General features: G+C 40.2%; 3 protein-coding genes across 6 annotated transcripts; 1 reads left to right on the top strand and 2 right to left on the bottom strand.

Moving 5' to 3' along the window:
• Positions 1 to 6,364, bottom strand: SRPK (SR splicing factor protein kinase). 4 transcript variants are annotated; one of them, XM_089594139.1, is made up of 8 exons: positions 6,344 to 6,364; positions 4,706 to 5,445; positions 2,889 to 3,102; positions 2,486 to 2,801; positions 2,098 to 2,403; positions 1,643 to 2,020; positions 1,263 to 1,560; positions 1 to 1,192 (listed from the first exon to the last, which is right to left on the bottom strand). In XM_089594139.1, the coding sequence occupies exons 2-8, from the start codon at positions 4,996 to 4,998 to the stop codon at positions 904 to 906; spliced, it is 2,094 nt and encodes a 697-aa protein (XP_089450265.1). In that variant the 5' UTR covers positions 4,999 to 5,445; positions 6,344 to 6,364; the 3' UTR covers positions 1 to 903. The 4 variants fall into 4 exon arrangements, with proteins under 4 accessions (XP_089450265.1, XP_089450264.1, XP_089450263.1 ...); XM_089594138.1 differs by lacking the exon at positions 6,344 to 6,364 and adding an exon at positions 5,674 to 5,833 and having other exon boundaries at positions 4,706 to 5,462; XM_089594137.1 differs by lacking the exon at positions 6,344 to 6,364 and adding an exon at positions 5,674 to 5,833.
• Positions 6,365 to 6,697: 333 nt separating this feature from the next.
• On the top strand, positions 6,698 to 9,370 carry Nop56 (Nop56 ribonucleoprotein). The gene is made up of 5 exons (XM_014364279.2): positions 6,698 to 6,935; positions 7,225 to 7,796; positions 7,880 to 8,298; positions 8,472 to 8,683; positions 8,755 to 9,370. Exons 1-5 carry the CDS (start codon positions 6,933 to 6,935, stop codon positions 8,932 to 8,934), a joined length of 1,386 nt encoding a protein of 461 aa, XP_014219765.2. The 5' UTR covers positions 6,698 to 6,932; the 3' UTR covers positions 8,935 to 9,370.
• Positions 9,371 to 12,409: 3,039 nt separating this feature from the next.
• On the bottom strand, positions 12,410 to 20,932 carry lqfR (clathrin interactor lqfR). Its single transcript, XM_014364157.2, has 8 exons — positions 20,432 to 20,932; positions 18,250 to 18,329; positions 17,608 to 17,729; positions 17,070 to 17,455; positions 16,316 to 16,659; positions 15,808 to 16,233; positions 15,596 to 15,721; positions 12,410 to 15,354 (listed from the first exon to the last, which is right to left on the bottom strand). The coding sequence occupies exons 1-8, from the start codon at positions 20,470 to 20,472 to the stop codon at positions 12,578 to 12,580; spliced, it is 4,302 nt and encodes a 1,433-aa protein (XP_014219643.2). The 5' UTR covers positions 20,473 to 20,932; the 3' UTR covers positions 12,410 to 12,577.
• Between the last annotated feature and the right edge of the window lie 694 nt (positions 20,933 to 21,626).

Genomic DNA, 21,626 nt, shown 5'->3' with positions numbered 1-21,626 from the left:
TCTCGTTGCTTTATTTGTTTATTTTTATTTATTTTTCTTTCATTTGCAATAATATATCAATTTTGTTTGGACGAGTCGATCGGCAAGAATGACGCAATATTCTTTCACAAATCCTGGAAGCTTTTTTTTTTTTTATTTGTTTTTAATTACTTGCGAGCGTGTGCTTTATATGTATTTTTTGAGAGGTAGTACGAGCACTGCGATTTTCATTTGTTACAGAGCAGATGAATTTCATGAAATTTCGAACCTATCAGGAATTGAAAAAGTTAAAAGAAATCGTGCCCAACTTAATTGGATCAATTATTAATTTTAAAATTTACAATTCACTTTGTATACAATTAAAAAAAATTTTATGTCTCACCACGATCGGTGTATTTATTAAATCTCAATAACGAATCACGCCACAATACATGATCGACTTAACGAAATTCACTTAATTCACCTTTCAAATAAGTAGTTAAGAAAAAGCGATGAGCGGAAGGATTGCAATAAAAGTAATTGATTTTCAACTAAATAAACTTAATCTCAACAACATCCTTGAACAATCTCTCACTCCTTGATTTCCATTCTTTAGCGACCCATAATGGTTTTCTGCCTCGGCCGATGGTCGGAGTACTCAAAAAATAACAGAACACACAAAATTAATAGTACCCTCTCTTAACTCGCCATATGCGCAAAAGAGAGCCATCAAATACGTAAAAAAGAGGAAGGAAAAAAAAAAAAAAAAAAAAAAATACTGCAACACGGGAAAAACTAAGAACACGAGAAACATAGTGTGTTTGTGTAAAAAGAAAAAAATATATAACGCATAGAGAAACAATAAGATGGGAAAGACGACAGAGCGCATGGAGTGCGAGAGTACGTGTCTGTTCGAATGTGTTTTCCGCACGCGGTATAATTCATTCACTTGATCTGCAACCAGGAATGCTTGAGGCATTCGGCTGCGGTTGCTCGGTTGTTCGGATCGAACTCGAGCATTGGCGTAAGAAAGTCGGCAAATTCGCGGGCCTCGCTTTGCGACCAGTCATATTTTTCAGTGAGCACGTCGTACAGACCCCAAGGTTTGAGGCCCGTTATGTGCTTAAGCTCGCCTTTTTTGTTGAAAAAGGCGCGCGAGTGTCGTCCCGACAGCGCTATACGTCGTGGAATCTCACCTAGCAGCTCAATTATGTGCGCCAAGTGGTCTTCGTCCCTACAAAGATTGTAAAATTAACATCCGACTGCGAAAATTCGATTACTTGGAATAAAATTTAATTTCTTACCTGCAGTAATCCTCACCGCTGTGAGGCTCGAAGAGATAATCTCCAGTTATCAGCTCAAAAGCCATGCAAGCCGTCGACCAAATGTCGGCAGACGTATTGTAGCCGGCGCCCAAAAGTACCTCCAGCGAACGGTACTGGCGCGTCTGAATGTCCTCGGTGAATTTCTTGTGGACCCAGCAGGCATTGCCCAGATCCGCGATTTTTACCTCGACCTCGCAATCGACCAGTGCGGGATCCAACAGCACGACCGATGACCTTTTTCGGTGATTCCTGTCGCGCGACGGCCGTAAATTATCACCTGCAAACGAACACAGTGACACGCGTTAGCAACTTATTGATAGCACCCACGCAAGTATGACATTTGCAATAAAAAGACTGACCTTCGCTGAAATTTTCGGCATCGCCGGCACCCTTCTCGGCACCAATCGGTGAAGCAACGCTATCAGGTTTCTTCTGTTGCTTGGCAGGAGAAGACTGATCGACTTCTTGATCGTTGCACTCCTCTTCTTCTTCATCTTCATCGTCGTCATCCTGGTCTTCTTGTTTGTCGTCACTGCCCTCGGACATCGCCGTCGGCTCGGTCGAGGTAGCCTTCGACTCGCCGTTGACGTGCATAGGAGTAGCGGACAAATCAGACATGTCGTCCGGCGACTCCTTGTTGCTCTCCGAGATCTCATCGATGCTCTCCGAGTTGAGCTCCTGTTCGGTCGCGCTGTTATCCGCGTTCGTTCTCGTTGCCTCGCCGTTCTCTTTGTGACCTAGGAATCGGATTAATTTTGATTCAATACGTTTCATCACATTAATGCATTCAAAGTAGCACAGGAATAATAATTACCGGCAGCAGCGTCGGGGCCTTCCTGTTTGGTCTGCTCCTCTATCTCCTCGATCTGCTCCATTTGTCGCTTGAGAAGCTCGTTCTGACGTTTGGCTTTCTTCTTGAGCCGTTTTTTCTTGTTCTTGGACATTTTAGCAGTGGGCACTGGTTCTTGGAACTCCTTGGGCGCCGTCGATATAAGTGATGCAGGCAATGGCAGGCCTAAGGAATGCAATTCTGTCGCTTCGGAGGCAAGCTTGCGAATGTACGTCTCGTCCACGCAGATCAGTACATTCTCCGGTTTAATGTCAGTGTGAATGATTTGACCTTAAAAATCGATGCAAACGTTTAACCTTGTCATTGAAAAACAAAATTTACCGTGTCTGTGATATTTTATCCTTTGTCTCACATTTATTGTGTAAATAATCCAGCCCCTCCAAAACCTGTCTGATGATACGGCGGACGTTGTTACGTGGTATGCCCCGATAATTTGATCGGATGATGAGCTTGAGAAGATTATGGCCGAGCACCTCAAAGACCATGCATACGTGCAGACCGTTTATACCACTGATCTTGAAGTCGTTCAGCAGCTGGACGGTCTTGTTGCGCTTTGGGTCATTGGGATCCGTGTCGCGCACGTCCTTCAGCAGCTTGATCTCGTCCAACGCCGTTTCCGTAAAGTGAGACGCCGATTTCACGACCTTAAGTGCTACAAATCGCTTATCCTGTTGAAAGATAAAAAAAAGGAGGTCATTAATGCATCTGCTCTTTTGAGCGTATCGCGTGGTATTGTGTGTTAGAGAAACTCATACCTGTAAGTCCCAGCACAGCCACACGGTGGAGAAGTGTCCCCAGCCGAGTTTTCTAGTCACGTGATAACGATTTAAGAAAAGATCGCCTATTTTAACCGGGTGGTAGCCACCTTTGCAATAATCGGTACTATCCTCCTGCTCATCATCCTCGCTACTGTAAGCTTCTTCCTCGTCCTCGATCGTTTCGTTACTCGAACTGTGTGACGGCTCTAATCTGAAAAATCAAGAATTTTGTTTTTCGTATGGTTATAAATAATGAAACTTTGTGGTCTGGCCATGATATCGAGTTAAAATTTCTCGCCTTTGTGGCAAACTATAGTTATTTCGAGCAAAAAGAGAATCAGATAAAAAAGGTAAAATGGGTGGAATATATTATATGTAGCACGTGCGCATGTAATGTGATTTTATCAATCTCATGAATAAATAAAGCAAAATGAGAGTAGAAAACTTTATACTAACGGACAACACATCCCAACTAACAAGTTTCTGAATTAACAATTTTTCAAATTCAAAAATTTTTAGACTAAAGCCAGTTAATCTAAAAATATTTACGTGTCTAGAAAGACAGAGAGAAGAAGGTGCCAACTAGTAAATCATAAGGTAGTATAGTACTCTTGGTATAATTCCATATAATTCGAAATTCATAATAAAGGGGGGTGGGGTCAGAACTGCTTTCAATACAGATCACTCTGCTGCTGAAGTGGTGTGAGTTTTACTCTAATACAGATATAAGCTTTAAATTCTCAAGACCAAGTATTCAAATTTTTTTTTTGTACCAACTGTGACAGAAAAGATTTAAAAAATATTTTGGTTATAACTAGATACTTGGGTAAGACCAATTTAAGTTATGACAGGAGCTTATGAAAATAACTTAAATGCACTTAGTTTTAATAAAAAAAAAATTTTTTTTTTTAAATCATTACTAAATTCTAGTAAATGAAAGATTTGATCAAAAAAAAGTTTAAAGATCATTTCCATCAATGCTAATTTTTTTTTTTCGTGTAAAACAATGTGTATCTTAATCTATAGATGATGATGATTTTTATTTTTTTTTTTAAGCACGTGGACTTTGATTGAATATCAAGTTCGTAAATTTGTTGCTTTATTTCAAAAGAAATCATTGGAAGTTAGTTGCTAAATCAGCACGTTGATGAATTGTAATTTTAGTACAATTGAAATTAATTGCTTCATCAGCTTTACATTTGGTTGGTGTGTGCTCCAATTGGAACAATAACTTGGTGTCTTAAATAATCAATTCAAAGGAACTACTTTTTTCTATATTATTTTTTCATGAATTAACTATCAAGTTATGTCCAATAAATTTTAAAAAAATTTGATTTACATTTTGCAAAATACAACAAAATTTGTATTTTTCATCACGAGATGAGTCTATATTAAATGGAGGCACGTGTTTAAAAGTCGCTTTTAATTAACATTTTGATTAGTTTTTTTTTTTTTTTTTAATATTCTCGTTGATTTATTATTAGTTTATAGAAAGATTTATCGAAGTTTGTTCAAGTGTATGAGCAGTAAATATCAAATGTTCCATTGAGTAACCATGTAATCATCATTCAAAACAAACGAAACGTAAAAATCGATGCAGAATTTGTAATTAGAACAAAAATAGTATTCACACGGGTGCACTATTAATAACTTTCTTGTACTTATCTAAAATTCTGTCAGTAAAATCTTTAAAACCACCCCTAACCAATCTGTGGATAAATACAACTCAACCTCAACTAAAGTCTCAACCCACATACAGCCTCTATTCCCCCATTGACACTTCCAGAATGAAAGCAGATCCCAACACGACATACCTGTTGCCATTGCCACCGGAGTATTGCCTGTCACTCTGAGGATACTTTGACGATGAATCCAAAGAAGTCCTAGAGAAGACGGTTAGTCCCTGTTTACTAGGCTGTTTGTTGAGGAGCTGTTGTTGCATCTGCTCAGAATCCCCTTGTGCCTGCTGCTGTCTCTCAGGAGCGGCGCCAGCACCAGTACCACCACCACCACCACCACTACCTCTGCCCTTGCGCTTGCTGGGCTTGTGGCGCTTTTTTTTGGCCTGTATGGCCAGAACGCGCCTGTTTGCGTCGGTCTTATTCATCTCCAGGACGACGAGCAGCTGCTGCTCCACTTGGTGTTGTAACAACAGTTGCACCGCGTCTTCGTCGTCGTTGTCCTCTTCCGCCTCCTTCTTTTCCTCGTTGTTATCGTGTTGGTGGTCGTCGTCGTCGTCGTTGACCACAGCCTTAGCCGTCTCCAGCTTCTCCTCCGTCTTTCGGCAACCACCGCAGCTCAATTCCGCCACTAGACTTTTCCTTCCCTCGACTCCTGGGCGGCAACAGCTCCCGAATCTTTCTCGACCACCAGCAACAGCAGCAGTGGTTACTCCTTCTCCGCCTCGCTAGCAGTAGTCGTCGTCGTGGCCGTTTTCGTACATTTGGCGGCAGCTTGCATGATCAACAAGGTCGCAGTGGTGGTGTGTACACCTTCACCGTGGAAACTGCGGCTACGGCACCGGTGCAGCTTCTGTCCCGCAGCCAGAGCAGAGCTGAACAACCAACAGCCCTTATTCGCATGTAAACGCAGTGTAGATATCGTATAGAGGATTATACTATATCACAAACGCGCACAAGCTCAACAAGCCCCGCACAGTGCGTGTGTATGCGTGCGCGGGCGCGCGTGAAACACGTATTTATTATAAGTATAGGGAGGGGCGTGTAAAAAAAAAAAAAAAAAAAAAAGCTACAACTTTTTACAACTTGGAAAAATACTCAACTATACTCTCTCGACGCCGTCGTCGGTAGTCGGACGGTTGGACTTCCTAGTTGCAGTAAGAGTATGGGTATTGGGTTATTGGGTTATGGGTATACACTGTTAGCGCGCTCGCGGACTTGGTGATGACGACCTGGAGAGAAAGAGAGACACCAACTCCTTTTTGATTGCTGCGCGTAGGTATGTTAGGTATCTATTTAGTTGTCTCTCTCCCTCTCCCTCCCGCCCTTCGTACTCTTCTCCCCGTCTTTGCTCATCTCATCATTTTTAGAGCAACGTAAATATATATGCAAACACGATATGTGTATGTATGATTTGTATACGTATATATTTGTGCACTTATGCACATTTACATATAAATTAACAGCAGCAGCAACAGAAAAGTAACAGTCGTCAGTCGTCACTCGTCGGATGGTCAAGTCGAGCAATTGACGTTGACCTGATCCTTCCAGCTGATGCACTTGATGAGTGCGTGGTATACATCTGAAGGTGCGGGGCTGCGGGGAGCCCCGACTCCTTCAAGGCGCGTATCTGCACATTATAACGGCATAATGTGATCGTCGACACAGTAGCATGCAATGAATAATAAATATTACTTAGTCATTCGAATTTCTTAGTGAGCTCCCTTGAGAATCCAGAATTGTAAGTACTCATGCGCTAAGAACACAACTTACATTTTTTTATTTGTAAATACAAAATCTGAAATATCGGTGAAAATTGATCGAGTCGTATCATCGAGATTTCGAAGTTTGTTTATCAGCGGAACACACTGACAGCTTCACAGTTTGACAGTTAGTATACATACCCAAAAACCCAACCATGTATTGTTTAATTTTAATCGTTATCACCAGGTTACCATGACCTACGCACCTTATTACGGTAGCGTAGGTACAAATTTATTTTTGAATTTTCGCGGGCTTGGTTCTCTCGAGCTCTCGTGGAATTCGATAGATCGATATTTAAAAACTATCGATGATCGATGAAAATCGAGTTACACCACAGATGTATCGAATCTACTCGAACACGCACGTACACAAAACCACACGAAGTCACAACAAGGACAATTTAAAAACACGTGAAACCGGCGAAACAACTTAATAAAGTTTATATTGTTTTACATTTTATCTTGTTTTTTCTCCAACACTGCGGCTAACTAGCGTAAATTCTACCAACAGAGGAAAAAGTTGTGCCAGAGATTATGTAGTGCCTTGTTGTTTAATTGGTAAAACTTATTGGATTGGCATTTGATAATAGACAGCCGTAATGGTAAGTAAATTGTTTAATCTGTAACATATCTTTTCACTTAAACGACTAGAGATAACTCGATAAATCCTTTTGTTTTCATTTCGGCATGACGTGCGTGACCACGTTGCCGAAGTGTCCTAACCTATACGCCTCTCTCTTACAGCCCTGTATTTTTGAATCAAAAGTAATGTTCCAAAAGTATGAAATTACGTTATCCTGTTAGCACGTAAATCGATACTTTGAACATCGCGTGATCTAAATCAAGAAGAGTAAATTGACCAACGAATGTTCATTTTCTCCAAAATTGCAGTCGAAGCTGTTTGTGCTGTTCGAGCATGCGGCTGGCTATGCCCTATTCTCGGTGCGGGAGTTCGAAGAGGTCGGAATGCTGCTGCCCCAGGTTGAGGCCTCCGTGACCGACCTCCAGCGCTTCAACCAGGTGGTCAAGCTTGTCGGGTTTTCACCCTTCAAAACTGCCGTGACAGCACTCGAGAACGTCAACAGCATATCGGAAGGCATCGCACCCGATGATCTCAAGCTGTTTTTGGATACCAACGTGCCCAGAGGAAGCAAGAAGGAGAAGGTTGTTCTCGGAATAGCTGATCCCAAGCTTGGAGCCAGTATCACAGAAGCTCTGGACATCAAGTGCGACCACACTGGAGCCATACCAGAAATCATCAGGGGTATACGGTATCACTTTTCCAGTCTGGTCAAAGGCTTCACAAACCAGAGTTCGGGAATCGCACAACTAGGTCTTGGTCACAGTTACTCTAGAGCTAAGGTCAAGTTCAATGTCAACAGAGTCGACAATATGATTATTCAGAGCATTGCTCTGCTGGATCAATTGGACAAAGACATTAATACATTCAGTATGCGAATCAGGTAATTAAGATTCTTTTGATGATTATGATGTTCCTGGTAGGCTAATAGAATGTATTATAAAAACATTTTTGTTTGTTTTGCAGAGAATGGTACAGTTACCACTTCCCAGAGCTTGTAAAAATTGTTCCTGATAACTACATGTATGCCAAAGCAGCAGAGCTCATTAAAAACAGAAAAGAGCTGACTCAAGATCATTTGGAGGCACTAGAAGAAATAGTCATGGACAGCGCAAAAGCTCAGGCTATCATTGATGCTTCCAAATCCTCAATGGGGATGGATATCAGTCCGATTGATCTTCTGAACATTGAAATGTTCGCCAAGCGTGTAATAGATTTGGCTGATTATAGAAAAGAACTTTCGGAGTATCTGAGGTCGAAAATGTCGGGAGTAGCTCCAAATCTTGCTACCTTGATTGGTGATCAAGTTGGAGCGCGTCTCATTGCACACGCTGGTTCGCTGACAAATCTAGCAAAATATCCTGCTTCGACTGTTCAAATTCTAGGTACCCAATTAGAATTTCAACTAGATTCTGTTCAAATAGTTTTTGTCACTTGGGATCATCTCCACCAAGCCCGAGAGACCTATGAAGTATGGTGGCAATGGCGCTCTTGTGACAAAAACTACCTTTTTTTTTTTTTTTGTTAGTTTTGATGTTAAATCATTTATATTTTACAGGAGCTGAGAAAGCCTTGTTTAGAGCTCTTAAAACGAAAGGAAACACACCAAAATATGGACTGCTGTTCCACTCGACTTTCATTGGTCGAGCCGGCATGAAGAATAAGGGCCGAATCTCAAGGTATTTGGCAAACAAATGTTCGATTGCATCAAGGATAGATTGTTTCGCCGAGCTGCCCTGCAATATCTTTGGAGAGAAACTCCGACAACAAGTCAGTTAAATGCTAATACACGGATTAAAATTTCTTAAGTGATTTTACTATAACTGTTCTTATTTTTTCAGGTAGAAGATAGATTGAAGTTTTATGAGACTGGAGATGTTCCTAAAAAGAACATTGAAGTTATGCAAGAAGCCATTGAAGAAGCTTCACAAATAGTACCTGCTATCACGGAAGAACCTCCAAAAAAAAAGAAGAAAAAGGACAAAAAGACAAAACCCGTCATAACGCTTCTTCACAAGTAACTTTACTTTTTGATTTCTTCTTTTTCTTTTTCGGCACTTCCTCGCCATCTACCTCCATCTTATTTACGTTTTCCAACACACCATTCATACTATCACCATTTGTTACAACTTCGTTCTTTATGTATTATGTATATTTTCAGATAGATTTTTTATGAAATCGATTCTTGTATAATGTAAAGAAATATTCTCTTTGCGTATTAGTAAGGCCGATATCGTTGTAGAAGCATTTTGTTAAATTTACACGCGCAATGATCATAATGCAGTGATCTATAAAATTTTATAAGGATCAATGCTTAATTTTTTCACCACATGAACAAAGATAACTTCAACTGTTGTATAAAGGTAACTTCAATTTGGTATGAGACCGGAAGGCAATTGTATAAATTGAGAAGAAAAAAAATTGTATTTTAAATAAATAAAATCAGTTGGATCATAATATTCATTTTATTTAAACGAAAATAAAATACACAAGTTCCTTTAGCTGTTGAGAAATTCAGAAAAATGCTATAACTCGTAAACAATTTTATAAACCTAAATTACCTCTGATAGACAATAAATTAACTGCAATCAAGAATAAATAGGATGAAAAATTACAAAATTTTAAAATGTAACATTTTTATTCATTAGTACTTAAAATCAAGATGTTAAAACTTTGTTTCAATCAAATACTTTGAAATTGGAGAATAAAAACTTATTCATAATCATACCAGCACCAATGAGCATTTTAATTAAGACAATAGCTACGCTGCAACATAGGTATATAAATACTTGAAAACAGTAACTAAAATTCTTAATTAGTAAACCTTAAAACTAGACAAAAAAGTTTTTTTTTTTTTCTAGTAAGCTGCAAAAGTTACACAAATTCGTAATTAAACAACTGGTATCACTCGGTTGTCCTAATAATTGATAATTACAGAAAAACTAGGGCTTAAATATTTATATAATTTTGCTATTACTTTTATTTACAATTGAAACAAGAATCACAAATAAAAAGTCTCAGTCTCGTTAATCGAGTAATTGCAGTACTATAGATTTTGATTCCGTTTGGAACATGACAATAAAATTAAATTTAAAACCACATTATTTGCCAATTTATAATGGCTAATTTTTCCGTATGGCTTAGCCACCTGTCCATCACTGCCTCTGACTTAGAACAATAAAAAACGTTCAGAGACCGAGAAAACCAGGTAGTAAAGCTTGACATTTTTTTTTATCAAACCTAAAGTGGAAATCGAGACCGATATTATTCTTGCCCATGTGAAGATAAATCGTATTTTTAGAATCTTTCATAATTTTAAGTGGGCTGTAACTTGGCAAACCTAGCTGTAATTAACTCACTGCTTAATAATGTCTATGAATAGTTATTGTGTTTTATCATTTATTTTTCATTATGTATTTGTTTTGATATGCAACGTATGTGTTTCATTTTACAATCTGGTCAATGATGTGTTTAGTATGTATGTACGTTTAAAAAAATGCACGATTCATTTTGCAATTAAAAAAAACTTGAATCACACTAATACATATTATTATCAACACTATTTTCATCGTAAAGTTTAATTGTTAGAACGCCTTTAAAAAATATTTAACTATCTATACCTTACTAACACTTTTTTTTCTCTACTTTGTGCTGCCACAGAGCGACAGGACTTCATACAAGTTGACTATTTTTTTTGTTAACCAATACACTTGTGATTTTTATTAATAATTTCATCAAGTGGGAGGGTAATCGGAATTTTTTTTAGAAATCAGTTACATTATCATTTAAAAACTTCTTTTTACACTTTTCACCCTATGTACACAAATTAACAATGTATTTAAATTTTTCTTAAGTTATAAAAGAGCATCTTAAAGTTTAAAATGCAAAAATTGGCATCAAAGACTTTCTCGCAGTTGCATTTATACTTTGAAAAGTTTAATATCCTCACAACGTATGGATATATCATTGTCTTTTCAGTTTGATATATTTATATACTAGGAGGCACAGAACAATTTCTTTTTACATAATATATATTTGTAAATGTTCATAAAAAAATTCATCTTAATGGTTTAAAAAATGGAAAAACTGGGAGGTAAAATAATAATCGAAAATTTGAAAATATTAAATTTCACTAATATTTCAACATTGCTTTCACGTTCATGATTCAACTACAAGCTACTTTTGGGGGTTTTCATACCATCAACATTGCTTTTTTAACGATAATTCAACTACAGGCTACTTGTAGGGAGTTTTTAAACCACCGAGTTTTGAAAATCACATGTATACCTGTATTATTGAGAAAAGTTTTATTTTTCAAAAGATCACCACAACCACTGTTTTCAAACGTATATAGTATTGTTATTTCGAATTTTTTGAAATGATCTTCATACAGTATCATTTTTGGTGCAAAAGTATTTATACATTAATATGTTTTTTAGAGGTTCAACTCAGGGAAGCACATGATGTTGTTTCATCTCATTGTATATTCTTCATAAACTTCAAAAACACCTATTATTATTTCACATCAATACAGTATTTATATTAACTATCTAAATTTGCTTTCAATAAGGTTTTAACACCCAGTCATTTGGTTTGGACAAACCAACGATTATTGCATATACAATGAAAGGAAGATTAACGATATGCATTCCCTTCCTCTTTTCGTCGGATGTATCTACTCTTTACAATATGTATAATATATAAAATTCGCTCGTTCTCTCCCTGACTCTTTCTCACTTAAAAATCTGTACAACTCCTTAGCAATAATAATATTGTTGTTGTAACGACAGCAACAAGGGAAAAAGAAAAGCTGACGTTACACATATTTTTCGTCGATAAAATGCATCTCCAAAATGTTCATCCGCCGTGCTTCGACCGAGAAAAGGAAAAGAAGGTGGCACTGATGGAGAAAAGATTAGGAATGTGACGCGGATAAGGCATTATCTTCTCGGTCCATCGGCTTTGACAGTAAAGATCATTGGAATGCTGGGAAAAATGTTGGCTGCTGCGGCGATGCTGCGAAACCCTTTGCTGCAGGCACAGCTGAAACGTCGAAATACTCAATTTTAATTACCATTCTTTTGTTTTTATCTTTTCTTCTACTCTTCGTTCTTACCTAGTGCAGGCTGAATCGGCCTGTTGTGCTGGGGACTGTTGCTGGCTAGCTGGTTCATTGTTGGCGCGGGTCCCGACTTGTTAAACTTGCTACCCATGATGTTGTCGAGATCGATGTTCAAACCCGCGCCCTTCCACGTCGAGCCAACTTGCGTTTGATTTGGTTTGCCGGTATTGTTGCTCGCGCTGTTGTTGCTACTCGTTGGCGTCAGCAGATCCGTAACTGGTGCTAAACCTATTATTTGTTTTTTCATTTATTGTTTTTACTTAGTTTTTAACGATTTCAGACTGTTGTACTTGTATGGAAATTGAAAATGAAGCAACGGGTCCCTTTTTTCTTAGAAAAAGGTTTGATTTATTTTTGATTAAGAAATTCGTCTTTACACTTAAGTATTACGATCTAATAACTAAGCTTAATGTTTGATAGGATGCTGTCACAGAGTATGTACACACATGGCTTAGATCTAGCAAAATTCATAATCCAAGGTCGTAATACAAAAATAATTAAATCATTAAAAAAAAAAAAAAAAAACCAATTCACGCGATTATTCATACGCCATCGGCCAAGTCTTTTAGAACCGAGTTCATGAGACCCAACGCGAGCCCGGCAAACTCCCTACAAGACCTGTCCGGGTCGCCTTTAATAGTATCCTGTGCAGCGTCCAGCAGCCACATCCTGAACTCGAGCAGCCCGTTCAGTAGCTGTCCCTTGACATCAAACTCCGGCGCAGCGATAAGCACGGCAGCCACGCACTTCATCACCGCCAATCTGACCCTCGCTTCTTCTTGGTACCTCAGGATCCACAAGAGCTCGAGCAGTTCGGCTGACATTTTCGTGGCCTGAGGACAGTTCTGAGCCGCTATTACCACAGTAGCCAGGGTGTCGAGGTAGTGTGTAAGCAGATAGTTTCCGTGGTCTTGGTAGCTCTTGGGGAACTCGTACATAAAACTGCGATTGCGACTGCACGTGCCGTTGATTAGGGGAAAGAAGAAGGACGAGGCTACACCGGCGAAGCGGTTCACGTGGGTCCTGGACCGCTTGGACGCGTGAGCAAAGTGACGTGTCTTAGAGAATATCCTGCTCTGAACGACCTCGCGCCAGTCGATGCTACCGCCCGGTTCGACGTCGTCCGGATCGCAGTCCTCGTAGAGTATTTGGTACTGTTTGGTTCTGTCGGTTTCTATGTACAAATTCACGGGCCCAGCTGGTTTCTTTTTTTTCTTCTCAGAAACGACGGTGCTTTCGCCGTCTTCTTTGGGAACGTCGAGAGCGGCCAATCTCGTGGCAGCCTCTGCGAGGACGTTCAACAAAAAGCACCTCCTCTCCACGGAGTATTTGGATATGTCCGTGTGGAACTCTCTGGCCAGGTACTCGGCGCAGGGCTTCGGGTGCACCGTTACAATGGCCACGCAGGCTCTGAACGTCAGCAGCTCAAAGTTATCCACAGGACTCCTCGCCTCTAGATTCAGAAAGATCATGAGAAGCTCGAGCGCAAAGCTCGCGTCGTCGTTGGATAGCTGAGCGAGGATCAGCTGCTCACTGAACTTTAGCGTCTCGGAGAAGACGTCCGGGTCGTCTCGGCCGTTGTTCTCAACGTTGACGAGGTTGTCCCGCAGATCACGGAGGTACAGCGGTCGCAGGCGCTCGACTTGGGCCACGTCGTTCGACATGTCGTAAGGCTCGAGGTCGTCGTCGCTGTCGAGCTCCTCTTCCACCTGGACTCTTTTTGGGACGCTGTTTATTTTCTTCGGGAGCTCGATCTTTTCGGTCTGCAAGTTGCTTTCATCGGTCTTTAGAGCAACAGCGGTCTTCAGTATCTTGGTTTCGACTCCAAGCTCATAGACTTTCTTGCTGCCAAGGCTGGAAAATTCAATATCACCGATGACCAGATCCTCGCCTCTCGTCTCGCACTCGGTGCTTTTTGTCCCTTGAATCGTCAGGTTTTTCAACGACTCTACCAGAACCAAGGCGCTCTCGCCCATCCCTTCGTACCCAAAGCTCAGATCCGGGCTCCCAGGACTCTTCAAGAGTCCCACGAGCACCTCGGTAGTTATCATCCCAACGGCACGGACCTCTACTTGAGGCGAGCCCAAGTGGGCCGCGACAGCTCCTAGAGTCAGTTTGTGCAGTTTGTCCCGTTCCAGGTGAGTCAAACTATCCTTCGCGCATCTCACAGCCAGTAGAATGATCTTCGTGATGTACAGGTGTTGCTCGAACGTCGTGTGGTTCAGGGCACTCTTGTCCCCCCACACGTCCAGCAGATTGGCGACCAAATCGACGAGTATGCGATCGTCGTCCGTTTGCGAGTGGTGGAGATAGGACACGAGATTTTTCACCAATCTCTCGTCATTGTACCACGACATCATGGGGATTCGGGTTGTGAGGGTGTGGCGCCACTTTTCGTTTTTGGTCAGGTCACCAAAGACCTTGGGCGCAAATTTCTGGTGTTTTAGGAACGTGATCGCCAGATTTTCGACGCTGTGACTTTGCACGTTCGACAGTATCCTTAGCAAACAGGTCTGAATGGCGTTTATGTTCGAGGCGCACCATTCCAGCGTGATATCGACAAAGGGAGTTAGATCGTCGGTGTTGGAGACCAGGAACATTTTGCTGATCATCATGGATATGATTTTCGTGTCGATATCGATTTCGTGAACATGCAGTGCCTCGTTGAGGAAATAAATTGCTCGACAGACGTGGTAGATGAGCACTTTGGCGAAGGATTTCGACTTGAACAGTTCCAAAAGGTGCATCTGCATTTTGTTGGCGACGTGATTGGGCAGAGAAACGATTATCTGAACGACACCCTGCCACAATTCTTCCTCCGCGCTCTTCTCAAAATCACCGATTTCGCCAGCTCGGCTGGACTGCACCAGAGCCGAAAACAGCGCGTCACTCTTCATTAGCTCTTCGAGTAAGGTACCGAAACACTTGATAATTTTCGCATCCTCGGTCCTCTTCATCGCTTGGGTCAGAATCAACAGCGACTCGTTTAAAATCTGACAATTCGCACCATCCACGACGAACAAGTCGCGAACAGCTGTATCCAGTTTACCGTCGTTAAGCGGCCAACTGGAGTCGAACGCATCCGCCAAATCCTCAAGAATCCTACTGTACGTTACAAGATCTATCTGAGCATTGCAATCCTGGCCCACGAATATTTGTGGTGTCACCGGACCCGGTAGAATCTTTATGTACTCTAAGATCTGAGCTTGTAGTTTTTTAATGCTGCTTTGACTCTTGTTTGCAAGAACGAACCGAATGGTATCCAGGAGGCAATCCGTCATGAGCGTTTGATGAGTCTTTTTGGATCCGGCTGGCAAAGCTGCAAGATAAGACTAACTTGGCGGCATTATACGAAGACGCGGGCTTAGAATTTTTTTGTTCTCAAGGCCAGAGGTACGTGTACATACATGCTGCGAGATGGTTTGAGAGCTTTCAGGGGGGAGTATGCGGGTGTGAGGTGCGATTGGTACCAGCATTAAAAATTCTCGATAGACTAGGATTATTTTAAATGCTGATATGAGTAGCCGGTAGGTTTCGGAATAATAGCGGGTCGAGCTTACCTGAGTTGTTGAACGGATCCGTACTGAACAAGTTTGCGTTGTTCAGGTTGTTTGTTTGATTCATGGAAGGCACCATTGGAGCGCTGAAGCTTGACAAATCAGACAGCAAATCGGTATTTGACAGCACTGAAAGAAAAAATAACCAACCACGTGTCCCATATTAGCCTTGGGTCGATCATCAAACTAGGTATTGAAATGAGAATAATACTCACTTGTATTGTTGTTGTTAATATTACTGCTATCAATATTCTGGGACTGGTTATTGAGCGACGAATTAAACAGATCGTTACCAGTACCAAAGTCAGTGTTGATCTGTGCGCTTTTCGGTGTTATCAGATTGTCTGCCATTGGATTACCAATGTTGGGGATAGTCGCACCCAACAACGAAATCTGTGGCTGGTGCTGCTGCTGTGGTACCGTTGCTGCTGCTGCTGCTGGCTGCGAGATATTCAGTCCAGAATCGAAGGCAGTCGAGAAATCGGCAAACTCGTCGGAATTCTTGGACTTGCTGCCGATGGTTGGTGAGCCGAAAGCTGAAGTGAAATCGCCAAAATCACCGCCACCTTGTGCCGATGGTACTGGCGTGTAACTATCGGCACGTGGATTGAAATCATCGTCGTTGTTCGCATTCGCAGCACCTGGCCATTGGAAATAATGAAAATTAACATTTTGCATGATCGAATATCATATATCCCCTTGAAGTTTACAACTCACTCGTACCATTATTGTCATTATGCGAGTCAAAGATATCATTGAGAATATCATTTTTGTTTCTTTGCACTGGCTGCTGCTTGACGGGCGATCTCATGAGATTTACCGGTGACTGGGACTGCTGTTGCTGGTCTTTGCCATAATTGGCCGCAGCGCCAAGATCAATTTTCTTTATCGTTTTGGGGGTCCGAGCTGGCGATGCGTTGGAGATCACTGGTGCAATGGAGATGGGCTTGGGCACCCTGTCAATCGTCTCCATTGTGTCGCAGTACTCGCGCCGATCGCTCACACTTGGGTTTTTGCGTGGGTTCGAGCGCCCCTCGTTATCCGAATCTTCCTTTTCGCCATCGTCACTGGAAATTCGTCAAACATGACTAATTAGTTCGATAAGTTCTCCATTGCGTTTTGCAATAATAAGAGGCTTTCGCAACCTTATTCAGTATTTGGTAGTACGAGCGTTTTCGCAACAGTTTTTAAATTTATGTGCTCGGATAAAAAAATGAACAATGACTGTGCTCTGTTTTTGTTTATCTAATCTGAATAGTTTCCGAGCACCTTAGCCGAACGCACGAAACGCCAAGACGGCTTTTATATCTAATCTTATCGACGCCGATAAAAGCGCTTGAAAAGTGCGAATAAAATATGAAAACAAAACAAAAAAGTAAAGAAAAAAAAAAAAAAAAAACGTATACATAAAGCCGTTGTAAAATATAATCCTTTAATGCGAAGCGCTAGGCAGAAAAAAAGCGGTGTATCGACCCACCTGTTGTTCGACCCGTTGTCCCTCTCCCAGTCGTTGTATCCCTCCGACTTGTTGCTGGCGCTGCCGGTGCTCCACTTGGGATTGTCCATCCATCTCTCGCCGCCACCCCTGCTTCCCAAAGCCATGCCCATCGCATCGCACGACAAACCGACATACTTGTCCTTGTTTTTCTTGGCCTTTTTACGCTCTTCCCGCAATTTTTCGTCGTCCTGGATGAAATCTATCAATTCCCGTACTTTGTGCCTTATGTTGATGCCCTGATCTTTACCAAATTCATCGACGTACGTGTAATTTTCAAGGGAGCGCAGGTCGTATATGTGCTCCCGCGACGACGTCACCACTCGCTCGGACCCGTTGCGTACCAGATAATTTAGCAGCAGCAGTGACTGAAAGATAGACAATTTAGTACAGCTGCAAACGAGAATTAAAACACAAAATTCATCCGGAAATTAAGTTACACGTGCAGCAACACTTTCAAAATTTAATGGAGCTGTAGCCCACGAGTAGGATGTTAATTATGTACTCCTGTGACACACACCTTGTACGTGCGACGCCAATTGCGCTTGTTCTCCTGTAACATGCGCTTCCACAGCATCGACATCACTTCCGGGAACTGTTCGTACGTGAAGGTTGCTTGCGCGAGTTCTTGCATCATTGCACCTTTTGGTTGGACAACGAAAAAAAAAAAAAGGATGCTTTTACAATTTTTTTGCAACGTAATTTTTGGCTAAAACTGTAATGCATGATTGGAGCTTAATACATTTTGTTAATTACTGCTTATTACACAATATACTTGAATTCTTTCCAGCAAAAACAACGCGTTGCAGTTTTAAATACTTCGCGATAAACTTTAACATCGAAAATGTATGGTACTTATCTAAGAAGAAATTTTATTCAGAAAATGTTTTTTCTCTTTCTAAGTGCGTAAAAATCCAGAAAATAATTACGCCCAAGTCTGTAAATTATGTGATAACCGTCAGTTTTGGTCGTTACTGACGAATAAAAGTATATTATGTGTACACTTTACTTCTTTGTATAGGTCGAAAATTTAGTTGCCTAAAATTCATGATTGAACAAAATTGTAAAAAATCAAGATGGTAAAATCATATAATCCCACACTTAAACAACGTCAATGGCATGTTAAAAAACGTACAGAGAATCACGAGACTCAAGAGCTTACCTGTGGGTCCCCAGGCGTCGTCGTTCGTTGCCTCGCGGACCTTCGCCTCGGTTTCTGTGTAATTCATGACCACGTTCGTACTGGAAATAAAAAATGCACGTAAGAATAGGATCCTCGCGATAAGTACGTGCTTTGGGTTTGCAGTTACATTCATTGCGGGCGCGTGAGTGTGAGATGTTTCGTAAGATCGGAATGTGTACACCATACGAAAGTTTGGAGTTTGGTTTTTTTTTGTTCTCTTGGAAAAAAAGAGAAAGTTTCCAAGGATTTGATTGGGAACGATAATAATTCAAAACTATACATTGTATGACACGCTGATATAGATTGGGACAGCCATCACATGTGCAGCCAAACAATTGTATAAAAGGTTTTCAACATGTGATGGAATACATGATCATTTCATCGCATTGCCGGAGAATTTCTTACGTTTGGCAAATAAAACTCTTCTTTATTCCCGCAGAACTCGTCAATATACGCATACTTATGTCGTTAGAGAACAAGATAAGGGTCGTGATTTATCACCAACTGTGCATATAAACGAATTGTACGTGTGTGGTGGCAACTATCATGCAGTACCAGTCTTGGTGGTTGAAGAAAGAAAAAAGTTCCACAATTTTCTGTTACAGATGCAGAGCCAGCTTAAATCGGCAATTTAAAAGTACTCCCTAAAATCACATGAAAACTGGTTTAAGTACTGCTGGAGGCTCATTTTGTACATTCCTTTTTACCTGCTTTTCTCCCCCCCTCTCTCTTCAACTTGCGTAATCGTCTGTGCGTTACAATTACTGCTCAGGAGAGATACACACGTTGCTGACCCTGACCCAATCTCAATGAAAAGGAATTGGATATTCCGAGACAATTTAGAGCAGACCCTGAGTTGAGGCTCTATTAAGCATAATAAGTGCTGATTGGATGAGCTTTGTCACCTACCGCTTGATTGTTCCTTTCCAATGGAAATAAGGAAAAGTGAAAGTAACACTGTGTGATGCAGTGTCATGTGATTGAGTCAGGATTGAGGAAATATTTATTAGTAAATGGCGCTTTTAATAAATATACTAATATCTTTGAATCAAGACCTAAATGAGAACTTCACAGCATCAAATATACTATACTTTCAAAAGTATACGTTTTAAAAACATATTTTGTACAATTATATAAAGTAGTAAACTGAAGTTGTAGTAACGTTATAAAAACGTTTGTAAACACATTGAAAATGTCGGATGATCTTGCTAACTAAAAATCACTTCTACACTACTTTTGCGTTAATTGATAGCTCATAAATTTGTTTGCATCTGGATGACAGTACCTAAAGTAAGGGGTTGAGTTTATTTACAATACTTTTGATCAATAATTAAATTTTATTTTTAAATTAGCTCAATCTAGATTATCAAATAAATATAATTATCATGGCCATCAATTACAAGCAAATTAACGTGAAACTAGTCCAGAAGTGATTTTTAGCTAGAATTTTATAGCTTTCAAACGTTATTTAAACCTTATTTGATACTTTTGAATTGTAAGAATAAGTTATTTCAACGTTTTTAAAACATTGTGTGCTGTTAGGGAATCGATAGATGAGTCATACAAAAATTTGCAAAGAATTGCAACGCTGTTGGAGATAAAAATCGACAATCTCGGGTTGCAATCTACGGTCCGACAACTCAATACTAAAGCTATATCGTTGTGAAAACTGTGAAAAATTGTTTATTCGATGCTCCATTTATTAATACAATGGGTAAAATAGACTTTGGTATGCTTAGAGCATTATTTGCTTCTTTAGTTCAAAATAAACTCGATGCTAGTTCCATCTATGGATTACCTAATACCTAAGCTCCCCGGAGGAGCAAATAATAGACTTTAATTTAACAATGCAAAACTATAAAAAGCAAACCGCCAATATGTACAACACAATATAGAGTTTTCTGGAACATCAGAGATAATCCTGTCATCTGCTGATTATCAGCAAACTCACACATGGAAAAGCACCATTGATAAATTACATGTTTCAACACTGAATTGTTGCTGCTGCAACTTGGCATATGAACTATTTAGTACAAGTAGTAGAACACCACCACAAAAATCGCACAAACTCCAAAATTCCACTTTAGATGTGATGATGATTGTGGTGTAGTAATTAATGATAAACAAATAGGGACAAATGAAAATAAACCAGGCCACTCACGCTTTGTCCACGAGCTCGCGGACTTTCCACATGTTCATCATCCTGATGAATTTGTCAGGTGTATACTTGGAACAGTAACAGCAGCCAGCCTGCACCTGGACGCTTGGAAGAACAACGAACAACCACGTCTTCCCTTTCCCGGATATTCCTTATCCGCACACTCTCCCGTGTACTCTACACGCACAGACAGACCTCCAGTCCTTCCAGATGGTTGTTGTCGCGCTCGCGGTTTAACCACATACTAGTTCTCTCTTTCCTTTTCTTTTTTCTCCTTCTCTCTCTCCCTACAACCTACAACACAACCACTCCTCTTTAAAATTTTCCGTCTTTTTCTCTCTCACTCGTTGACTCGCTGTAGTCTGTAACTTAACTCTGTAGTGTACAAAACTGATACGTTTACAAGTTAAGTACAACTGTATACAACCTTCAATAATCGTCTCCTTATGTTTTTGATACAATAAACTTTGCTTTAGCGAAAATTGAAGTGGGTATAGAAGTGAAGTACCTATAAACATTATACACGGTTGAACCGTATATTTTGTATCATATCCAATAAATGCACGTCATCAGTATTTCTCAAGTGTCAACCATACTTGGTACTTGGTGTACTTAATTATCATTTGCAGAGAGAGAGAATTTGTTGTGTTAATTTTTGTTGCTCTTGTAAGTATTCATTTATAAAAATATTAATATGTGCAATATTCTGAAATCAGAATGTACTTAACTCTTTTTTTTAATTTCTCGGCCTCGACGTGCTTTACATTTCTACTATCGAGTTTATCACGATTTATCATATGCCTTATTAATCATATAATTTACATGTACTTATCTTGAACCATCATGAAACAAGAGAGGCTCATTGTAAATAATTAATTAATTAGACTTAATTAGTTACGGCTAGTTTATAATCGATTACTGGTTCTTCTATTAGTAATAATTATTTGGATCAGCGCCATCTAGTGGTCTTCATTTTTTCGCGAAAAGTGATTCCTAAAATTCTGAATCAGAGCTTTAACCGCTTTAGGGCCTATTAGAGCCATTTAATCAATTATAAACCAGCTGCAACTAATCTTATTACCAAAAAAATGTAACAATTGTCGTTCACGCATGCCTCGCGTTTTGGTTATATTGCATATATCGAAGCACGCAAATAGACCCCATCTAGACCTCGTCGTCGGTAAAGAGTCGATCAATT

The sequence above is a fragment of the Copidosoma floridanum genome, unplaced genomic scaffold (assembly GCF_036245765.1).
Source record: "Copidosoma floridanum isolate Cflo_tuat_1 unplaced genomic scaffold, Cflo_Japanese_pri ptg000021l, whole genome shotgun sequence".
Taxonomy (NCBI): Eukaryota; Metazoa; Arthropoda; class Insecta; order Hymenoptera; family Encyrtidae; genus Copidosoma; species Copidosoma floridanum.
Note: the sequence above shows the minus strand (reverse complement) of the source record. Positions and strands in the feature narration are given on the sequence as shown.

What these genes read in the sequence shown, in the direction of transcription:
- SRPK (XM_089594139.1), bottom strand. Translation starts at nt 4,998, where the DNA reads ATGAATAAGACCGACGCAAACAGGCGCGTTCTGGCCATACAGGCCAAA. An exon ending in GGCTGTGCTGGGACTTACAG is followed by an intron (nt 2,802 to 2,888) that starts GTATGAGTTTCT and finishes ATCTTTCAACAG; the next exon opens with GATAAGCGATTTGTAGCACT. An exon ending in GGATTATTTACACAATAAAT is followed by an intron (nt 2,404 to 2,485) that starts GTGAGACAAAGG and finishes TCGATTTTTAAG; the next exon opens with GTCAAATCATTCACACTGAC.
- Nop56 (XM_014364279.2), top strand. An exon ending in ACATTCAGTATGCGAATCAG is followed by an intron (nt 7,797 to 7,879) that starts GTAATTAAGATT and finishes TTTGTTTTGCAG; the next exon opens with AGAATGGTACAGTTACCACT. An exon ending in TTCGACTGTTCAAATTCTAG is followed by an intron (nt 8,299 to 8,471) that starts GTACCCAATTAG and finishes TATATTTTACAG; the next exon opens with GAGCTGAGAAAGCCTTGTTT.
- lqfR (XM_014364157.2), bottom strand. Translation starts at nt 20,472, where the DNA reads ATGATGAACATGTGGAAAGTCCGCGAGCTCGTGGACAAAGC. An exon ending in GACAACGGGTCGAACAACAG is followed by an intron (nt 16,660 to 17,069) that starts GTGGGTCGATAC and finishes ACGAATTTCCAG; the next exon opens with TGACGATGGCGAAAAGGAAG. An exon ending in CTCGCATAATGACAATAATG is followed by an intron (nt 16,234 to 16,315) that starts GTACGAGTGAGT and finishes TCCAATGGCCAG; the next exon opens with GTGCTGCGAATGCGAACAAC.